The sequence below is a fragment of the Channa argus genome, chromosome 2 (genome assembly GCF_033026475.1).
Source record: "Channa argus isolate prfri chromosome 2, Channa argus male v1.0, whole genome shotgun sequence".
In the NCBI taxonomy this organism is placed as follows: domain Eukaryota; kingdom Metazoa; phylum Chordata; class Actinopteri; order Anabantiformes; family Channidae; genus Channa; species Channa argus.
The window spans coordinates 12,165,732-12,188,222 of NC_090198.1; the positions used below are offsets into that span (position 1 = coordinate 12,165,732).

Sequence of the window (22,491 nt, forward strand, 5' to 3'; positions counted from 1 at the left end):
TTTCCCACAAAGATCATAAGTTCATCTACTTCCTCTGACCTCCTGAATCTCATCTGGAACAGAGGAGTCCATCAGTCTGAAGAGGAGGTTCCTCAGGGGCCTGGCCTGTCGACCTAAGATACTGGTGGCCACGCCTCCAGCCAGAGCCAGAGCCAGGTGATTGGACAAAAGCCGAAGGCACAACTTGAGGAAGTTATGATGCTCCCTGTGAATACATGAAATAAATTATTTAGAATGTGTTGAAACTAAAATTCTGAAATTTTCATAATCTGAAATAAGAATTTAAAATAATTTAAAGAAGATAAATAGGAAACTGTGAAGTAATTCGCAAGTGCCAAATATGGACCAGGGGAAAAAATATTTCAAATCTATGTGATTTTATTTTTTTTATTTTACTTCTGTATCTTTCAGTGGTGGGGAGGGGCGGTAAAGGGTTGAGTAAACTCACCTGGACGATGGGAAAGGTAGCGGAGGAACTTCACTGTTGATGCCATCACAATAATGCTCCAGGAAGGAGCGCAAGTGGGAGAATGTACTTTCTTCAAGGTCGACGCAGTATGGCCTGTGCCAAGCCACCACTTGCCTAAAAGGCCACAATGAGTAAATATTAACAAGTGCTGTAGTAATAGGGTAAAGAGAAATCATAAGCATTAGGGAATTAAGACCGCATTGTCTACAAACGCTCTTCATACCAAAATTATATAAAGACAGTATTGTTCTGTCATAGCAATAATTGCATATAATGTATAAATGATTTCTCAAATCTATTCTTCTTGACTAAATATAAGTTCAATCAGTTTTGCAAGTTAGCACAGAGCTTGACCCTTCTAACTGTGAAATAGAAAAACTGCTGAACATTTCACATGCAGCTACTGAACTTTGACCTATGTTATGCAATTCCAGAGATGTGACATCAGTGGTTGCCTTGAACAATCCTCCCACTGTGCAACAATTTCTTGCAAAACCCAGTTGGTCACTGTTATCTTCACTACATTCTGTGTTTTTCTACTTGAAAATCACCTATCTCTGGGCAGGGCTGTCCAGGCCAAACTGTGAGACGTGCCAGCTGAGATCTGCTGAATAGCAACTCCATCGAGGCCGACAACCTTCTTGGGTTTGGTGATTGGACCTGTTGAATTTCCCTGGCCACACTGGCCCATTGAGTTGTTGCCCCATGCATATACTTCATTGTCTAGACAGCGGTTGAGCAGAAGACAAGTAATACAATTTTAGACATGTCTGTGATAACTTTTTATATATAATGAATAATAACAAAATAGAACTCTAATACATCAAGCTGAATTATGATATTTTATAAATGCATTTAAAGTTAAGTAGTAGCTATAAAAAGTATTTGCTATTACATCATGCTTTGCACCATAGTTCTTTCACATATTTAACAAACACAAAGTGTTGCTTTGTCAGCAAAGTCATATTCAAACTGTGACTGACTAAAGTAAATTTAGCTTGGACAGTTACACTAAGCACTGATCCATACAGCATGCAAATATGTTTCAGTGAGTGGAGTGCCAGCTGCTTATAGTTACGCATTTAGAAGACAGGAGAATAAGACTCCAATGCAACAAGGCCCGAACATGAGAAAGAACTGATAACTACCATGCGACAAGGCAAGGCAATGGCTGTCCCCTATAGAGATGTCCACCACCCTAGTGGTAGCCAGCTCCTCAATTAGTTTGGGCCTGAGTGCTGTGGCCTCAGAAGAACCACATCCCAGGCAAGCTCCACATCCCCAAGCATACACCTAAAACAAGTAACAAGAGTGGACATTAGCAGATGATTAATAACAATTTTACACTACAGGTAAAAACTACATTCAAAGGAAAACAGATAAGCAACATTATGTTACTCCTGTCCTTAAAAATTATCACTCTCAATAATTAAGCAGCAATAATTAGCAATGTAAACAAACTCAATGAAAATATAATAATATAAAATCTGCAACTTTCTCAACAAACTATAGCATTTATTGTGTCATTGGTATTATTGTAAGAATGGTGTTCTACTTGTCCAGTAGAGGTTAAGGCGAGAGACGACTGGCTTCCAGCACAAACTTTCCTGATGAACATCCCCTGCAAGGCCTCCACAACTTTTGGCTTGTAGACTCGGTTGGTATCTCCATGACCTAGTTTTCCTGCAGGACAATACATAGTTACATAAAAGAATATGGTAAAGTCATACCGTGCTACAGTTTTGACAAACTCTGACCATAAGCTATAGGGATTATGCGGTTTCTGTTCAACAATGTACACTTTGGGGCTTACACAATATGAAAAAGCACACTTCAAATTCAAATATTGAAATTTACAGAATTAACAGATTCAAATTAGGTATTTAACACCAAGTAAGTCGTAACGTAGAAACATTACAAACCATTGTCCCCTCCTCCAAAGGACCAAACAGTGCGCCCATCCTTTGACAGTGCAATAGTATGGGAGCTACCACATGAGACCTCTCCTACATTGCTGATATCTTTAACCAGGGTAGGAATGTTTCGGCTGTTGCTGTCACCATGGCCTAAATAACCACACATGAAAACAGACATGCTTTTCACACAAATTACACAATACACATCAAGAATTTACTTAGCTTAAATAAAGCTTAAAAGAGTAAGACACACTGTCAGCAACTGATGCTGTTACAACATCTAAACTCATTACCTTCTACTGTATTTAGTATAAGTGCACCAGGATACACTACTGTCCTAATTATGTTGACATAGGTCAAGCCATGGACGAGCCAAAGACGTAGCAAGTGCATCACCATTGTTCCACTCTTTTCTTTTTTTTGTTTACATTAACAAGTATTCATGGTAATTGTTCTGAACACATCATCACTTTACTTTTAGTGCTTAAAACTATTGCACTATACTGTGCTTTAGGTAACATCCATCGATCACACACAAGATAAATACAACCTGATGGTTTTAATGTTGTGGTGGACAGGGGTCAACAAACAACAAATTCAAGGTTGGCCAAGATTGACAGGCATCAGAACGAATATATGCAGTTATAAAAAACATGTGTGGGAAAGTTTTGAAAATCTGCTGAAAAAACCTAATATCAACATGATTTATACAATCATGTTGATGTTTAATATGCTCAACTATGTAATAGCTTTTCTATTGTTATAGAAACAACAAACATTTAAGAGGATTTATTTTTTAAATAAAACTAGTACAACATGTCACTGCTGAAAAGATATGTCCCGACTCTCTGAGGATTGAGGATTTCTAGCCAGCTAACAGAAACTATTGAATGATTCTTTTAGAACAACAAGCTGTCAATGCAGCCATAAGTACAGGTGCATGATAGAAGATCGTTTTCAACTTAGGATACTTAAGTTTAGAAACTCACCCAATCTTCCAAAGTCTCCTTCACCCCATGTGTACAGTTCTCCATCCTCACTGACTGCAGCACTGTGTCTATAGCCAGCAGACACACATACCACAACCTGAAACAAACCACAAGCAAAGCATGAATTTCTTAAATTCTCTTTTTTTTTTTTTTTAAGGAGGGAGAGCAGAAAGCAACTAACTCTTATTTGCAAGCATTTTTTTCTTAATTTTACAGTTGCTTGTGCGAAAACATTTTACAGAGTGAAGAAGAAAAATCATGCCCTTAAATACCTACAATTGCTCCGGCTACAAAATAATATCGGATTTAAAAGTAGAGCAGATGAATTAAAAAAAAATACTATATGACAAGCATCCCTACCCTACCTACCTTTCCCTGCAGTGGCCCCTGGATAAGTTTAGGGTATTTCTGTGTTGAGCTGTTCCCGTGACCCAGTTTGCCATAATCACCATCACCCCAGCTGAACACCTCACCCTCCGTAGTAAAAGCCAGCGTGTGGCCGTCAGAGCCTTTAGATGATGACACTTTCTTGATGGCACGGTGGGGTTCAAAAGTCAGCTTCTTGAGTGTTGATTGATTGTTGGAGTCCCCGAGGCCCAAGCGGCCATAGCTGCCCTTCCCACAGGCCCGAACAGAGCCATCAGAAGAAATGACAAATGTGCAATACTGGCCTGCCTCAATCTGCAGAGAAATTTGGGAAGGTTGTGTGTCTGGGTGCAATCAAATACTTCAGACTGATTCTGCATACTCACACACTGACACACAAGTGAGTGAACCATGCTACAAATTATGACATATAAATGCATATTAGCTATCAGCCCTTTTTGCTATAGGTTTTTTCAAAATACAATAATAAATTCTAAATGTAAATTGTATCTATGAGTGTAATATAATAATATACTAAATTTCACGCACAATTACTTGTATTTTTGTGATTTCACTTTTATTCATAATATTTGCATAGAAGAATGTTGTACCCACTGAAATGCCCTGAAAAGCACAGCACACAAAAGTCATCATGAGCTTCCTGGTACTTTACAAGGACTTAAACTGCACAAACACTAACATAAAGTAACTGGATGTAGGCACATTGTGGATTACACCTGTTATGTTTGCAAAAGTGTTTCCTTCCTCTTGTAATAAAATAAGAGAAAATACAGTGTAGGAGTATAATAAAAATTAGGATGTCTGTTCCTTCATCCTGAATCATCATGAATCATCAGTCTCTACCCACTGTATCTCTAACAAATATAGCAGATCACAGTGCTTTGATTTAGGTGATTTCATACTTATGGAAGAAGAAATTAAGGCACAATTTAATTGCATCGATGAATTGTTTATGTGATACCACCCTTTTATGCTGAACTGTATAATTTTTGCATAGTGGGATAGAAATCCTCTTAAAGTTCATCAACTCAATTTCCAAAATGTAGCAATTAACTTGGCTGTTCCTCTAGTTTCCATGTTTAATACAGGTTTGTCAAATGTACAGCTCTACATCAAATGTACGGACTGTTTTCTCTTACTGTTTGTGCATCGGCAAAGCTGGTGGCCAACTTAGGCTGCAGGATCTTCTCCTGTGTACCCTCCACTAGCTGGTGGCTGCTGTTACTGCCCCATACATACACCTCACACGTTTCAGACACCACAGGTGCCTCACCAGTCTGTATGCTGTCTGGACTCACGCAGGTGCGAGAGTAGTCTGACGCCATTCGACATACCTGGAAGAAAAGGAAATTATTAAAGAAACCTTGCAGCCATGTGTACTCGGTGAAATAACAAATTACTTACCTTGTTGAACATTTTTAAAATTACCTCTATTCCTTCATTGTGTACAATGGATAAATTTGTTACATTTGCAGAATTTTCTTGGTGAAAAATATCGCACAACACATATAGGAAGAACCTATCTGACAGTTCTGAACAAGTTAAACATGCTTGTAAATTAGTATGTTACTGTGTTTTGTAATATTAACAATACAAAGTCCTTGTTGTAAAATACAGCTCTGAATTAATTCCTTACTTCTTCAAAGAGACAGAGTGCTGCCTCATATAATGAACACAGGCCATCTGAGGTCCGTGTGGGTTCTCTCCACTGGCTGCGATCTGCTGAGGAGCCCTAAGACAATCAAATCAAATACACAAATCTAAGTTTGGATCATAAATAGCTTCAAAAGTGCAAACATTGCAATAAATATTATGAACCAGTTTTTGCAGACAAAAAAAAAGTCTCCTTTTACATACACATCTAACATAACATCTATAAGGCTGATGAGTGGTTTCTATATCATCAGGTTTTTATTTTCTGCATGTGTTTTGTTAGATTTTAAGTAAGATAATACCCTGGTAGTGAATACATAATGATGCTTGACTCATTAACTCCAATTAAACGGTTTCAGTTATCACATCAAGATTATACAGTAAGTGCAATACCTCACATAAAGTTCTAATTTTTGTGTTTCTGTTGCTTGAATGAATAATGTTCAGTTAAAAGTTACAGTGTGCAACCTAAGACTGTGCTAACATGAGACCTTGAGTCAGCTCTCCTCTGCCTGCTGTGAAACAGCTTTGCTGCACTATTCTCTGCCATGCTCTGCACAGCCCTTCAGCTATTTGTCTTTGTCAAATAAGAAGGCTTACTAATTAACTAACTAATCAAGCCACACTTTAAAAACTTTTAGAGATGACTATCTCTACAATGCTGCCACTGCTGTTCAATGAACTTGTGTCAAAGGAGGCTACCATCACACCTCTTCACATGGAGATACATGTAGAAACATATTTTTAATAAATAAATTGAAATGTGTTGCACACTGAAGCTTTAATACTCAATAGAAGGAGCGTATGAGCCCATTTGCAAAGAAATGCTGTCTGGGTTACACCATCACTATTTATGACATAGAAAACAGGAGGCTATAAATTGGTGCAATCTAGCTGGTTATTATAAACTACTAAGAACCACGAGTCAAGTGTCTGTAATGTTTACTTACCAAAGAACGTCTCATCTGCATAAGGATGTTCATGAAGCAGTCATAGCTGATGAGGCCTTCTTGGTTTTGTAGAACCTTGTTCTGCTCCATTGTACTGACCAGACCTGCTGCTGCCAAAGCCATCTCAATCCACTCTAGCAAGTAGTGAAGGGAACCTCTCTGGGAAGCAAGACCAAGCAGTAACTCTGAGGCAAGCCGCCGTCCCAAAATATCTGCACCAGAATTTGGCATAGTCACTCCCTTGAGAAAAGTGGTGACCTGTGCCAGGCAGTCAAGGCCCATTGGTGGGATCTTGCTCTCATTGGCCAGAGAAAGTGGTGGCAAGGAGCAAACCACATCAATGGCTGTGTGAATCACATCATTACACAAGTTTATATTGCCCCCAGGATCTGCACCAGGGTTGGGTGGAGGTGGCATCATCCAACTCTGGCGCAAAAGAGCAAAGAGAAGACTAAGGCCTGTGCGAACACCCATCTCAATGAGAGCATCAGTGCTGGAACGTGGCCGGTCACTGACTGAGTGCAGATCAGCTGAACCCGAGTTGTTCTCTGGAGAGTGCTGCTGCTGCTTGACCTTTCCTTTATCGTGGTACTTGTTGGAAAGTGCATAGAAGATGCGCTGGAGCACCAGCACACGTTTGCGCAGGGCAGCAGCAAAGGGAGAGTCAGAGCAAACCATCTTGGCCAAGGCCAACTGGCTGCTGAGTAGAGCATCCAAGTAATGTTCCTGTTCATCACTGGAGAGGGATTCACGCTCAAAGTCTGGAAGCTGGGGGCCCTTCAGACAAAGCACCTGCTGAGGCAGCAGCACAACCTCTTTGTTGGCCAACAGCTTTGAGTAGAGCACTGATACTCCCTCCCGTGTGGCTATTGATTCGCTGTCCTCTGTAATCCATGAGCTGTTCAGGTGCTCCAGCCACTTGAGTTTCACCGGGGGGATCATTAAAGCCATGGCATGTCACTCTGGATCCATCAGTCCTGAAACAATGAGTAGAAAGTACGCAAACTGTTAAACTGAAACTTTCTGAATAACAACTTTTTCAAACACAACCTTGAAAAATCCATTTTCGCATCATTCCTAAAGATGCAAACAAAACTTTGAACTAAGAAATTATCTTCAGTTTATTATTATTCATTTCCAGTTTCTAAAAGCCTACCACAATAATTTTGATTATTTTATAATCATATGGTTCTCAGACAAACCTATACAGAATTTGACGCACAGAATTTGCCTGTCTGCTATTTGAACATTTCTGTGTTGATTTAATTACTTACAAGCTAGAGGCGTTTCTACTGGTTATAATGACCAGAGTTATGATGAAATATGTTATAAACTCATAAATGCAACCGCAAGGGGACACAAGCCAGTGTCTTCTTGTGACAGTCCAAAGTCTGGATAAATGCAGAGCATTGTGTCAGGATGGGCATCCGACGTAAAACACATGCCTAATAAAAAATGTGAATCATGACTTTCACACCAAAAATTACTTCCATACCGGATTGGTCGGGGTCCGGCTTAACAACGACCACCACGGATGCTGTTGACCTACAGGGTACCGGTGGAAATTGGGCTACTGTTGATCGAAGAGAGAGAAAAGGACAGCCAAGAACGCAGGACTAACAGCAGGGACTTTGAATGTTGGGACTATCACAGGGAAGGCTAGAGAGTTGCTTGACATGATGCAGACAAGGAAGGCGGATATACTGTGTGTCCAGGAGACCAGGTAAAAAGGTAGCAAGCTAGAAGCTTAGGAGCGGGTTCAAGTTGTTCTACCATGGGTCAGACAGGAAGAGAAATGGAGTAGGAGCTATCCTGAAAGAGGAGTTTGTGAGGAATGTTCTGGAGGTGAAAACAGAATCAGGTTTAGATGAGTCTGAAGTTGGAAATTCAAGGCGTAATGTCCAATGTTGTTAGTGGTTATGCCCCACAGGTACGATGTGAGTTAGAAGAGAAGGAGAAATTCTGGAGTGAGTTAGAGGAAGTGACGCAGAGCATCCCCAGAGGTGAGGGAGTGGTGATTGGTGTAGATCTTAATGGACATGTAGGTGAAGGGAACAGAGGTGATGAGAATGTGATGGGCAGGTTTGGTCTTTAGTATAGGAACACAGAAGGACGGATGGTAGTAGACTTTGCGAAGAGGATGTAAATGGTTGTAGGGTTAGATGGAGGCACATGATTCACTGTGGTGACTCCTTAAAGGGAACAGCCGAAATGAAAAGACGAAGATGTTATAAGTTCATAACAGTTGGTCTTCCTCAAAAATATATAGTTACATTGCTATGATTTGCTCAAACGCGCTATTAACACTTACTACCAATTGCCATCACAACAGTGCACAAGTACAACACTGTCTTTTTAAAGACACACACATGCATCACTGAACTGAAAAGAGGTACATTTGTTAAAGGGGGCTTTCACTGAAGCATAAATATGATTCAATCTGTGTGAAAGCAATTTTGTAAAGTGCTTAGTCATAGCACCATGCAAAAAATATTTTTCTTTTTACCCTCACACAGTTAGGGCTGCTTTCACAAACTTGAGTTGGTCAAATTAACAATTACCCACTCAGGAGTAATTAAAATAAGAACATTAAATATGCTCTATTCCCATAATTTTCTGTAGTAAATAGCAATATGGAGCAATGTATTCTGAAACGAATACCAATATATTATAAATATTAGATTGCACTGACATACTTGTTTTATTGCACTCCATTACGGCATATGTTGGTTGTGAAGGATAGCCATGCTGTTGAGAACCAACTCTAGTCTGCCTCTCAATAATAGGCCAGAATAGTCCAAACTTTGCAATAAACAATCCACAACATAAACGCAAAGTTTCAGGATTATTTACATCGATATATTGAGTAGTTCTGACCAAAATCTGTACTGATCTGTACTTATTTTTCAACTACTGTCCTGTAGTTGAAAAATAAACTTTTATAATATGTTATAACCAAACAAAACAAATATTACCAATATTTGCTGATTATTACCAGACCTATTCTATAATATTAAATACAGTAATATACAATGTCCTAAAGTCCGGTTTTGGAAATCCTACACAGGACAGATACAGAAACCAAAACAGTGACATTCCCAGCTAAAGCACACAAAAACCTGCTTTTGCTATTATCTATAGCTATATAACAGAGCACTTTGTAAAATGATGGCATTATGCAATGAAACCAAGTAGTTACTAAAGACTTTTTGTCACTACTCACAAGAAAAACACAAGGTGTAGTGAGAGCATTACCTTTATCCACAACAGTCATATCATGGAAAATATCGTGATAAGATATTTTTCAATTCAACATATGCAGGCTTTATATGAAATGAAGAACTAAATCCTCCTCTGAGACACTGATTGCAGGTCAGGGTACTGACCTACAGAATACTCCTGTCATTCTGTCACAGTCAACCTTTCTAGTCTACAATCTCTGACATGTGGTTCAGTGTGAGTGTGCAGGTCAAGACCCTCATTAATGTTAAGTTAATTCATGTAAATTCACAACAATCATTCTGCTGTAAAATGAAATAACAGAGTTAGAAACATGTTGTGCTTGCTTTCCATTTTGGTGTCCATTTTGCGCCATCTAACCTTTAAGTTTAGAGACTTTCGTAAGAAACTTCTCCAACATATTGGTTTGAAAGTTACACTGATGAGATTACAGGTAACATCACAGCTGTTTAAAACCAAGACTTTCTCATGATTATATGTAATCAGAACTGATAAAGAACTTTTATTGTAATATTATAACCAAGGCTAAACAGCAATACTTGCATTGTCTCCCTGGAGATTCTGACATTTATGTGCTGGTGCTACTGATCTTAAATTTTAAAGGCAAATGTGGGGATCACCTAAGCTAAAAAGAGTATCACAAGGAAACTGCTTCTTACTTCCTGCTAATGTATGATTTTTTTTTACTTTTTGGAAACGTAAACTGAATTTCAGGTTCTACCATCTGAAAGCAAAATTAGCTCAACTGTATATGCATACATTATGCTCTGATCCACTGCATAAATGTGCTGTATTCCGTTAACGACACTGACATACCTTCTTAGACCAACTCTGTTTGCCTGTAAGCTCACCAGTAAACCATTAAACACCCCTCTAAATAAAACCCCTGCACAGGACTTTGAATGATACCTTTAGAAACTCCTAACCTGTTATGTAGTCAACTCATCTGCAGCAACGGCCCATCCTAAAATGATTAGCTACAATTTAGCCGAAGATGGTAGCACATAGCCACCCACCGACCGATAAGGTAACACAGACAGCTGAAGTTAACGCTAAATAACGTTAACTAAGTAACGTGACACAACTAGCTTGAGAGCAGAATGGGCTGCGGATATGCTTATTGTTTCGGAATAAGTTGAACATTATAATCAGCTAACACTTCCACAAATCACTGACAGCATTACAGGCACTGGAAAACAAATAAGACATGAGCTTACACGAGCATCGAGGACAATGTCCTAGATCTTGTGGCATAGCAAGGAGCAATATACTGTTGGCAGTTTGTTTTGCAATTAGCGTTAAACAAAATGACGACTGTCAGCTGACACTGGTGTTTACGTTAGCTAACGTTAGCAGACTTTCCTCTCGTCACTCAGTTAGTAAAGAAAGAAATGACACAAAAACCTAATATGCAAGCATGGCATTGGGCAAATAAATAAGTTACGTAGTCCTACTATTGTGCACTCCTGTCCAAAATACTCGGCTCTATATAAAGTGAACTATTTTATTTTTAGGCAGGCTGTCTTATCTGCTGCATCATACAGAAGCTAGAGGGTTAGCTTGATAGCTACACTTTCATAGTGGTAGCTTCAGTAAAACCTCGCTTACCAGGAGCTAGCTGTCAGAGGCCTCCTCTTGTCGGCGTTGTGCTTGCACAATAAACTAGCTGCTCTTCATTGCTTAAACATGAGAAATCCAGTCAATATCCGTGCGCTTAAGTAACAAACGTTAACGCTACTATGAAAGAGACAGGCATGGATTTCCATGCCTCCGCCCGCCTCTCTCGTTACTTCCACTGCAATGAGCCCGGGGAACAGTCAGGTCAGTCCCAACCCCTCAACGAGCCCCAGCCCCAGGTTGTGACGTTGGAATCTGTCGGTCTGCCTTGGTGCACTCCAAAACCTGACCGCACAACACCGGACACAACAGCGGGCACAACAACGGGACTGTGGCGGTTTGTGGATAGGCGTGGTTTTCACTGGCGTGCACAAAACGGCATATACTGACCTGAAATACATGATAAGTACTATGTGAAGCTTGTGAAAACAAAACATAATTATAAAATTAGGACTGGATGAAAATGTAAAATAAAAAAAAATGTGAATATTCAATACAGTGAATCAGATGCGGTTTGTTACTCGTTATGAAATTAGACACAGAAAGGCGTTGTTCAGCCTAATGTCTGGTACATCCTTTATGTCGTTCACATCTTTTGCCGCCTGCTCTCTCCACCCCCGTCCCCGCAGAATGTCGGCATGACCAAAACGAACGCCGTTCCAGCCCCTTCGTCTGTATCTGTCTGTTTTTTTGTATGTCTCCCTGATTACTTTTCTAATCATCTACCTGTCTGTACTCTATTTTGGAAAGATGACAAAGATGAAAAGGTCCCCAAAAATTCACACTTTCATTGACTGCAACATCTTCAATAGCATTGATAATACACATTATATCTTAACAGTTGTACCATTTGACCACCAGTCAAAGCTGTTTTGCAGAAAACAAAAACATGATCAAATACTCATATTTGAGAAGCTGGTATAACTGTGGGGTATTTTGGTTAAACCTCTTAAAGCCCTTATGGGAACTTTGTGTTATATCATAGTGTTGGCACAGCAGCAAAATTTGGGTTGTAGTATCTAGACAACACAGGCACGTCGAAGCCCCTTGCAGTTTATCTTTAGTAGCAGAGTCTATTTACTATTTTACACAAGCTCTGTGTTACTTGTCTAAAAACCATTTCAACTTCATCCAATCACACACAGTTTCCTTCTTGTGAGCTCTGGCTGTCACATTACAAAATAAACAGTAATAGTAATGTTAATTTATAAAAGTAATAAAAGTAATGTTTGAATAAAAGTAATGGTTTTGATGGCACAGGCACAGAGTGAATCAACAATCTATATAAGGAGTTGCTCAGCTTTTTGTATTGGCTCTAACTTTGCTATCAGGTTTTTATTAGCATGTTCCAAAGAGGAAACTAACTGACCCTGTCAGCAATTTTGCACAGCTCTAATCTTCTAGAGCAGTTTAGTTTTCTATTTCCTGTAGTGTTTGTTCATTTTGCTCTTGGGTAACTCAGTTTTTGAGTTTAAGTGTTGTTCTTTTTGTTCTTTAATCTACTTAAAAGAACATAGAAGAAGCTATTCTAAGAAGAATATTTTCCTTTTTTTTTTCATCGTGTCCCTTCGTTATATAACAAAACCTCAGCAAATCCAGCTTCTTCATACTTAATCTGTCAGTTTTTTAAATAGTCTATTTTAAAAGTAGACAGAACAGAATAGAACAATGACAAAATACATCCATGAAAAAAAATATCACCAAAACTTAGCACTACAGCACAATGTACAGTGCATCCAGAAAGTATTCCAAGCGCTTAACTTTTTCTACATTTTGTTATGTTACAGCCTTATTCTAAAATGGATCAAATTCATTATTCAAAACAGGTTTGTACTGAGGCACAGATTTCTGTAACATTTAAGGTCTCGATGGTCACTCTGAAAGAGCTCCAGCATTTCTCTTTGGAGAGAAGGGAACCTTCCACAAGAACAACCATCTCTGCAGTACTCCACCAATCAGGCCCGTATGGTAGAGTGGCCAGATGGAAACCACTCCTCAGTAAAAGACACATGTTTCATCAGAGCATGAGAAGCTTCATGCTAAGACCTCAGACTGGGGTGACGGTTCATCTTTCAACAGGACAACGACCCTAAGCACACAGCCAAGATAACAAAAGAGTGGCTACAGGACAACTCTGTTGTGAATGTCCTTGTGTGGCCCAGCAAGAGAGCAGACTTGAACCCAATTGAACATCTCTGGAAAGATCTGAAAATGGCTGTGTACCAACCTGATGGAGCTTGAGAGATACTGAAAAGAAGAATGGGAGAAACTGCTCAAAAATAGTTGTGCCAGGCTTGTAGCATCATACTCAAAAAGACCTGAGGGGCTGTGATTGGTCCTAAAGATGATTAAAAAAGTATTAAGCAAAGGTGGTGAATACTTATGTACATGTGATTTTTTTTTGTTTGTTTGTTTTTTATGCTGAATAAATTTGCAAATATTTAAAAAAAATTCTTTCACATTGTCATTATGGGGTATTGTTTGTAGAACTTTGAGGAAAATAATGAATCTAATCCATTTTGAAATAAGGCTGTAACATAACAGAACGTGGAAACAGTTATATATACTACTTTCTGGATGCACTGTATGACTGATAGCCAGTAGAGACAAAGAATGAGAAATTAAAGATAATGCATTGACTGTGTGTATTATATGTATCATGTTATTATATTATTGTAAACCTTTCCATACTAATGAAAAAGTTTTTATTAAACATCTACATCAATGATATTATCATTACAGCCAACGTTAATAATAACTGTTTTCTTCAAAACTGTTTTAGTTATTTCACAAGATATTCGTTCTCCTTTTTACTGTTTTGAAGTGACACAAAACGGCTTCGAGAACAGTGATTGAAAAAGGAGAATTTACAAATATTTAAATGAGAATGTGATGACGGTGGTTGCTTGTGTTACATAACATGTGTTTTTAGAGACTTAGGACACAAAAAATAAAAATAGAGCACAGCAAGTTTATCACAACTGACTAACTGATCATAGCATTATTTAAATGTTACCTTTGTAGTACCAATCATTTACAACAAATAAATATTTGCACACTAGCATGGAAGCCATACAATAGTGTAGTGTAATACTGTGATGTTGTAATACTTTTAGTCCTTTCAGTCAAGTGGGTTGTATTCACGCTGCCTTTTTACTTTGACTGGTTCACAGTTGAACAATATGTTCATTTTAATAGACAGATCTACCTTTTTCAGAACTACTTAATTCTCCTGAAAGAAGAAAAATGCAGGTGGCAGTTAAATATAGAAATCTGAACTGTTATGGTGAGAAGAAGGAGTTTAAAATGCCCTAAAATGTGATCCTAGTATAAAAATATTTTTAATTTACAGGCAATTACAAAAATGCTTAACTGTTAGGTCTATTACTTAAAATGAACATCTCATAACTACATATATGCTCTCAGAATATTGGTGAATATCTACATATGGAATGAACACAAGCTCTCTGGGTGTTGATTTCAGGAGGTGGTGCCCTCTGTCCTAGTTCAAAGTCTGAGTTGTGTCCCAGCTGGTCTCTGATCTGTTCCAACAGATTCCAGCAGTCAGTACCTCTTATTACTGCCATCACGCTAAAGACCATGCTGCGGAAAATGTTATTATTATTATCATCAGTATCTGGCCCAGGGTGTGTGCAAATTAACTTTTTTTCCAAGATATTTTAAATGGCATTTTAGTATGGATCATAAATTCATGGATCAACAATTCTACTGTGAGCATAAATGTGAAAATGACTGCCATGTACTTTATTCTGCATTGCCGGACTTATTATCTATAGGAAAATATTGCAGCAAGGAACCAAAGCAGAGTTCTTAAACAGTATGGAGGACTTAATACTTATTTAGTAGTAAATACAGCTCTGATAAGTGTTATTTCCATTGATAGTTAAAATAAAATGTTTTTTAGAAAAAGTGTTAAATGGCAACTGAACTTTACACATACAAATTGATTGTTTCCATGGGTTGGGAAGCAGTACAATATGGACAAAAAAGTTGTATAAAATCTTTAGTTTCCAGTGTCCTCAAGTCATGTTTAGTCAGTGCTGGAAGACTACAAGTTTTACAAATACAAAAATCTCGGTAGTTGGAGTTAGATTGAAGTAACCTTACCAGAACGCTGTATCCTTCACCCAATCGGTGCTACAATGTAGAGGCTGCAGGGTACATTAGCTGCTACAAATATAACACACTCAAAGTATGTGCTGCATAGTGGGTAATGTTAGTACTTTTTTTTTAAGGGAGACGAATGTGAAAAAAAAATACAATTTTTGGATTTTAATTTCAATGCTTTTATTTTTTACAGAGTCATCACGACTTAGTGTTACAGCAGGGCAAAGCTTAATCGTTGCAGTAGTAGCAAAACACATATCTCAGCCCAAGCTCCAGTCCATAGTACTGGGACTTTATATTAAATATGTTTGTGTATTTACTGTGTCATACAGGAAAAAAAGTCATCATGATACAGAAAGTCTACAGTTTGACAACATAACCTTTTGTACATTTATTGCTTTCAGTATACAATTTGAGAACCTGACACAGTCCACTCTATGGCACCTTAGTCGTCCTTGTTACACTAAATGATGTTTAAATAACTGCATCTTATCTTTGCTGGCCAGTTTCATTAAAGTCCATGTTGATCCCAGACAAAAGCTCTCCTCCACAGGAGCGGTTTAGCATCTCTTTCAAGGCTTCATTCACGTCACTATTGAAGACAGAGGAGAAGTTGCAGTTGGGGTACCCTCCACCACTACCATCTATGGGAAATGAACCCATCATATCCTGCACCCATTTAAGTTCATTGCTAAGCTCCAGGCGCAGTGCATCAAAGTGGGTCTGTCTCTCCTGGTAGCGGTTGCTTATGGCACCAAGGCTGGTACTGAAAGCTTGCATGTCATCTTGCAGGCTCCTTTTCAAAGCCTCCACTTTACGGAACTCATACCGGATTTGTGAAAGCTCATGGCGAACACCTTCACTCTCCTCCTTGTACCAGGCCTCCTTTTCATTGTATATAGAGACCATGGCATCGATATCTTCTTGCAGGGAGTCATGGGCTGTTGCCAGGCTAATGAATGAGCTCTCCATCTGGTCTATGTCCTCCACCACTTGAGCAAAGCGCTCAAAGTTTACATAGGTGTTGTTGGGTGGCATGCTTGAGTGGGACTTGATAGTGTACTCCCTCAGACGTTTGGTCTTTAGCTGGCGCTTCTCTCGTTTCTTTAGCTCTTGAGTTTTACTTTCCTCCTTGTGCTCATTGGCCTTAAAGAAAGAATAGATATTCCTATCAATCTAAATTTGATAATAGGAGCTGACGCTATGGGTTCATCAGGTATGCTATGGCTGCAGACAAAACGCACACTGCTTTCCATAGTATGTGCCAAATAGTTTATGCAACATAAAACATGATGGGAATACATCGGTGTCTGACAGTCAAACACACATTGGCAGAATGGGAGATATCAGAAAATGGTACATTTTTGCTAATTTAAAAAGGTGCTTCAAAGAAATTAGTCCCTATTGGCCATTTTAAACTCAATTTACCAAAAGTATGCTATTAGCTTTTCTGATGACTGTTGAACTAAACTAAAGTACCAGTACAGCAATCTGTGGTAGCAGTGGTAAATTACACACCATCAATGAAAAATTTCGCTTCCATTTTACCTTGATCCATGGGTGATTAAGAGCATCTTGAATTGTTAACCTTTTCCTGTAAAAGAAAGTTAATTTAAGAGCAATAAAAATAAAAGCCCTTTTTCTGAAACACGTTTGTCCCAAGGAAAGGCACTCATTTGCTATGTCATACTTGAAGCCTTACTTCTTATCTTTCTCCAGCAACTGGCTGATAAATGTCTTGGCCTGCTCACTGGTATGACAGAAGAACTCCTCATCAAACTCATAATTTATGGCTGAAATGTTCCCCAGTGTGTCCTGTTTGGTCTCCCCCAGGAAAGGTGAGGCACCACTCAGCCTGGATGAAAACATTAAATGAAGGGCAGTTTATTATTCTGTCTGAAGATATAATGTTTAGTATTCTGGCATTGTGTTGTGTGTTGCACTTACAGGATGTAAGTGATAACACCAATGCTCCACATGTCTGCTTCTAAACCCAGTGGTTCATAGTTGACAATCTCTGGTGCTTAAAAGGAAATGAGGTAACAGCAGAAATGTATTACTGTAAAAGCAACTAAAACAGGCTCATGCAGATATTCAGCATAGGTCCTCAGTCCCCACAGCTTTTTTTCCCTAATTCTTCTGCGAGGTTTTGGTGAGGAAATGTGATATCTGATGAGATTTGGGCTGAAGGAATGTGAAGGATCAAAATGCCATTAATGCTAAACTTTATCTGAGGTCATGCACTGCATTAATTTGTTTAAGACCATCAGCTAACTGTGACAAGTGTGAGGGGTGAGGGAATCATGAATGTAGACTTGGTAGTATAGTAGTTTTGGTATATTAAGATATTTTATTTGTTTTGTGTTATAACTCTGCACAATTAATTCCCAACTGTGCACTTACTATATACAGTAATTATAAACTTTATAAAAAGGTTAGCCAAATGATAATTTGGCATGTGGATTTAAGCTGAGAAGTTAACCACCAACCTGATGCCTGAGCCACAGGCTACCCTAATAGATGTCATGACTTATATGCTTAATTGCAAAAGGGAGAAATATTTTTATGTGGTCTCAATAATGGTGATCATTTATACAAACTGATCTGAACTGCTCACTGTTATCTTTTCTACAACACACACTCTAGAGATTCTACAGTATCCATACAAGCATTTACACCCTTACTGGAACTGTTTAAATGCACCTTGGCATACACCAACATTTATTTGCTCCCCAGGTAACCTTACTTAATTTTTATTTTTGACCAAGTGTATATTAACAAATATATCAGAATTAAACTGTTTTCCATTTTAAAAAGAATTACAAAAATGTTTTTAAAAAGTGGCTTACTTTACTTACCTACAAACTCGGGTGTTCCAAATATGTTTTTGAATTCAACCCCTGCTTCAATTTTGTGAGCCAGACCAAAATCAATGAGTTTTATTCTAGGCAATGGCACATTTTTGTCCAGTAGCATTATGTTTTCAGGCTGCAAATGAGAGAACATTTACTGAGAAAAATGTTTCAGAACAATGTAGCAAAACAGAAATATAAATGACACATAGTGTTAAAAAAAGTCATGTTGCATAGGCTTCCAACCCCCAAACCAAAACATTCAGAAGATATGAACTGTCACATTAATTAATAATTACTTTGTCATATAAACATGCACCAACAGAAACATGCAGTGACAAATGTAGATGCAGGAAATAAATCTTTGTTAATTGCTCCATCTAGTGGATGAAAACTCAGTTTTATTCTTCATTTATGTATTGTGTTTGTGTAGTTTGGTTATAATTTTGTTCTGCAAAGGCTGATAACAACTAGTGAGAGCTTGGCATTCATCTTTGAAAAATGCCTGAAATTATTAACCAATTAATAGACAGATTTACCATATTTTAGTGGACTAATACTGTACATTTACAGTAAATGTTTGCCAGGTAACCAAATAGTGTAGGTGCATACCACATAACCACAATGCCCATGGCTTTGACGCCTGGCCAGTGGCTCAACACAACAAGGACAACAACAAGGACAACAACAACAACAACAACAAAACCCTGCACCTTTAACTTCCATATAAATCAGAAATGTGACACTGTTCAGCATACTGTGGCATGACTTGTCTGGACAAACCTTGAGATCAAAGTGGGCTATTTTTCTGGCGTGGAGGTAATTGACTCCCTCAAGGATTTGCTTGATGAACTGAGTGGCCTCTTCCTCGCTCAGAGACTCTTTCTGGGCGAGAAAGTCAAACAGTTCACCTCCAGAGACCCTGAAACACAGACACTTAACAATTAATTGCCCGCTGCAGCCACATTTTGCAGGGTCTCACACTCATTAAAATCTACAGAAAAAGTCGAGGTGATATGGTCATATAACATATAATATTGTGGAAATTCAACACACACACACTCACATAGACAGGGCCTTATGTGAACAGTTTGCCAGTTTTTCAAATATCTGACAACAATTCACACCAAAGTGTGATTTCAAATCATCAATTAACCTAACCATACTGTAGATATCATTGGGTCATAGGAAGGTTTCAGAATAATGGAAAGAATCTCCGTCTTCAAACTGAATGTAAATGTAAATGTAAATGTAAATGTAATGTGAATGAATACACAAAATCCACAGCTATATTATTATTATAGTTTTAGTCAATACCTGCTCTATTTTTCAGTCTTGTCTCAATTATGCCAAAATGTAGTAAACAAAATTCCTGACAAATTAACAAATTCAAACTCCGCTTATATCTGTGTTCTTGATAAAATCTCGAAGTGTCTGCATTTTCAGAAACTTGAACTTTTGGCTACTTACAGCTCCAGGATGAGCACAACATCAGTGCGGTTCTCATAGACGTCATGCAGCGTGACGATATTGGGGTGCTGAACCTGCTTCAGGATGTTCACCTCGCGCTCTATTTCCTCCCGCCGCACACCTCGAGAACTGGCCATGCTCTGCCGCTTCTTGATGAACTTGGCAGCAAATTCCAGACCAGTGCTTTTCTCTCTGCATTGTTTTACAATGGCAAATTGTCCACTGAAACACAGGGGTGGAAATGATGGGGTGCAAAATAATTTACTGTGAGTCTGAAAATGTAGGCCATTTTGGGTTAAAGTGCTGTTTTTTACTAATCAATGACAAACCTAATTGAATTGCTAGCAGTTCAATTTAGATGTGCCCAAAAGTCAGTGGGCCAACTGATTTGCTGATATTGGCTTATTGCAATTCTTTATTTAAATTACAAATATCATTTAGAAAAATGGGTTTTTGAAAAAGGTCATTTAGAAAACTTTCCATTGCATGTTTGTTCATCAGATGGGACTGACAAGTTTGTTTTTCTGATGTAAAAATATTAGCTTAGAACATATATAACTCATAGCAATGTAATATAGTAGTTTTTCTATAACAAGTGAATGAATTATTATTATTACTAAGTATTCACTGTAAGAAATGGGACATTTCTCTTCCTTTGAGTAGATCGTCTTCTGAGCCAATAGAGACACTGAAGTAAAATTTGCTAAACTCACTCTCACTATTAAAATCCAACTTATAACTTCATGGAGAAAATGGTAAAATGTATCTACACTGTAAAACGTCAAAATGGACATTAGTGGAATGAGTTTTAATTTTCAGACCACTTTTTCACATGTATAACATAACATGAGATGTTTTAATCTGAGGTCTTTCAACTTAAAATGCTGAGTTGAATGACATCAAAATTAACACAAAGACCAGCCTTAGGTGTAGTGTTTGTGCTAATTTTGATGACAAATGACTGTAACACCTACAGCTGAAGTTCTTCTTTTCATCAATAATTGATTTATTACAAAATGTTAAAAGAAAAACAATATGTATTTTTATTATGTTACAGACCATGTGACTAAATGGTCAACTTAATATCTAAAGTTCAGTGAACTTAACTGAGTTAGTATTACTCATACACAAAACTTACAAACTGACACTGAACCACCTATTAAACCAACATTCAGGTAACTAATGTTTTCAAAGCAGCAGGCGAGCTTCCTTTTCCAAGTCGAACAAACTTGAACTGAATTATAGGGTATAGTTGAAATTACTTCTAGGTTGAAAATGTAACTCAAACAGGCCTTTTAACAACAGTTCAAGTGTTGTATTGGTCTGTTTATGACTTAAAATGACTCTGTAATATGATAATATAATTGAGAATTTTGGAACCGTTTTAAAGTTTTTTTTATATGTATACAGAGTCATGTGATGAGAGCACTTCCATCGATTTTCAAACAAAACCAGATCGGCTACAGTACTTGTCCATTTGGATGGAAGCTAACTTTAGATGATGATATGACTATACCACTTATTTTATTTTTTTATGTATTTATACTGCTTACTAAATATTGTGAATGTCGTGCACCCACAAGAAGCATGTCCTTCAGTGCTGTTAAGGGCTGTCTGTTTAAAGTTTAACCCGCACTTCTCTGCATTTATAGTGTTTCTTAAACTTGCCAGCAAACATGATCTTCTAAGCAGCACTCAAACAATACAAGCAAACACTTTGAGCAAATTGCTGGGTTTGATGTGATTGGGTGGAACTTCAAAAAAAATTCAAATGTTGTACGACTGTACAGCTGCATCTGTTTTTTCTAGTTCACTTGAATGGGTTGTAAACTAATACCCTACTTCCTCATCTGCAGCCCGTTTGACACTAGATACAGCCAGTGCTAAAGATAGAAGACTACTTTAAAAAGCAGCTCAACATGCCTAACTGTTGTCTCCACTTCACAAAGCATAGCAACAACACTAGGCCTGAAATATATACAAGCCTACTTTTTTCTTTTAGCAATATTTCTGAGTAATAATTTGAAGGAAATACACTTCATGGCTACAGGGGGACATTTACAGCATGTGGTTAATGATTCTGCATAATTCCCATACTGTTATAGCTGTAACTGGTTAGTGTGGTCAGTTACACATTGATTAGTGTTCTTGATCTGAACACCAATGTGACGTGATTCATTTAGACTTTTTTTTTTTAACTTTTTTGTTTGTAATGTGGCAAATATGTGATAAAATGACACAATGACACTTTTACTTGTTTCTTGAATGTCTGTACCTTCCCAGCTCTTCACCAATTTCATAGAAATCTTCCACTTTTTGTTGTTTGAATAAGTCCATGGCTGTAATCCCCACATCTATGTTAACCTGTGATAACAAACAAAAGTTATTCAACCATCTATAAAACCATTTAACAACAACACTTTTTAAAAGAAAGCTAGTATGGTATAAAAATGCCATTGCTATTGCGCTGAGCTGTCGCCTATTTGGCTTCCTGGATCACAGTAAACACCGTCCAAAGAAATGTCAGAACTAAAACTCCAGAACATTAAAGAAAAGTCTTACCGTCTTAAAATTTGTTTTAATACGTTTTGTTGCTGTCAGGCGTGTCCTTCTCCTGCCCGACTATGTCTCCGTGCTGTGTTCAGACCCCGAGGGATCTGTCATGTCCCAACACACGCTCCCCCTCTGTAGCACAGGTAGCGCACCATACAGAACTCCATTCAGAAAACTGCTAATTTAATGTGGCATTGTGCGGGTACAACTTTGTTGCCAAACATTACCAACCACTACATTTCTTGTTATAGCCAGAAACAGAGCAAA

General features: G+C 38.1%; 2 protein-coding genes across 17 annotated transcripts in view; both read right to left on the reverse strand.

Moving 5' to 3' along the window:
* The window catches only part of herc1 (HECT and RLD domain containing E3 ubiquitin protein ligase family member 1), a 56,150-nt gene extending 44,608 nt beyond the window's left edge, over positions 1-11,542 (reverse strand). For 5 of the 16 annotated variants that reach the window (XM_067495425.1, XM_067495422.1, XM_067495424.1 and 2 more), the window contains exons 1-12: positions 11,213-11,541; positions 6,365-7,341; positions 5,398-5,493; positions 4,901-5,095; positions 3,744-4,055; positions 3,375-3,471; positions 2,392-2,535; positions 2,025-2,152; positions 1,618-1,762; positions 1,021-1,192; positions 449-583; positions 40-205 (exon numbers count right to left, since the gene is read on the reverse strand). In XM_067495425.1, the coding sequence (XP_067351526.1) occupies positions 40-205; positions 449-583; positions 1,021-1,192; positions 1,618-1,762; positions 2,025-2,152; positions 2,392-2,535; positions 3,375-3,471; positions 3,744-4,055; positions 4,901-5,095; positions 5,398-5,493; positions 6,365-7,315 (2,541 nt within the window). In that variant the 5' untranslated portion in view covers positions 7,316-7,341; positions 11,213-11,541. Of the gene's footprint in view, positions 1-39; positions 206-448; positions 584-1,020; positions 1,193-1,617; positions 1,763-2,024; positions 2,153-2,391; positions 2,536-3,374; positions 3,472-3,743; positions 4,056-4,900; positions 5,096-5,397; positions 5,494-6,364; positions 7,342-7,859; positions 7,938-10,821; positions 11,146-11,212 lie in introns of those variants that run through there. The other 11 variants (XM_067495431.1, XM_067495428.1, XM_067495426.1 and 8 more) reach the window with 6 other exon arrangements.
* A 3,968-nt stretch (positions 11,543-15,510) lies between these two features.
* On the reverse strand, positions 15,511-22,472 carry dapk2a (death-associated protein kinase 2a). Its single transcript, XM_067495436.1, has 9 exons — positions 22,234-22,472; positions 21,947-22,035; positions 19,672-19,893; positions 18,985-19,123; positions 18,208-18,337; positions 17,297-17,372; positions 17,052-17,204; positions 16,898-16,943; positions 15,511-16,495 (listed from the first exon to the last, which is right to left on the reverse strand). Exons 2-9 carry the CDS (start codon positions 22,006-22,008, stop codon positions 15,839-15,841), a joined length of 1,485 nt encoding a protein of 494 aa, XP_067351537.1. The 5' UTR covers positions 22,009-22,035; positions 22,234-22,472; the 3' UTR covers positions 15,511-15,838.
* Between the last annotated feature and the right edge of the window lie 19 nt (positions 22,473-22,491).

What these genes read in the sequence shown, in the direction of transcription:
- dapk2a (XM_067495436.1), bottom strand. Translation starts at nt 22,008, where the DNA reads ATGGACTTATTCAAACAACAAAAAGTGGAAGATTTCTATGAAATTGGT. An exon ending in TAGCCCACTTTGATCTCAAG is followed by an intron (nt 18,338 to 18,984) that starts GTTTGTCCAGAC and finishes TCTCATTTGCAG; the next exon opens with CCTGAAAACATAATGCTACT. An exon ending in GGTGTTATCACTTACATCCT is followed by an intron (nt 17,205 to 17,296) that starts GTAAGTGCAACA and finishes GTTTTCATCCAG; the next exon opens with GCTGAGTGGTGCCTCACCTT.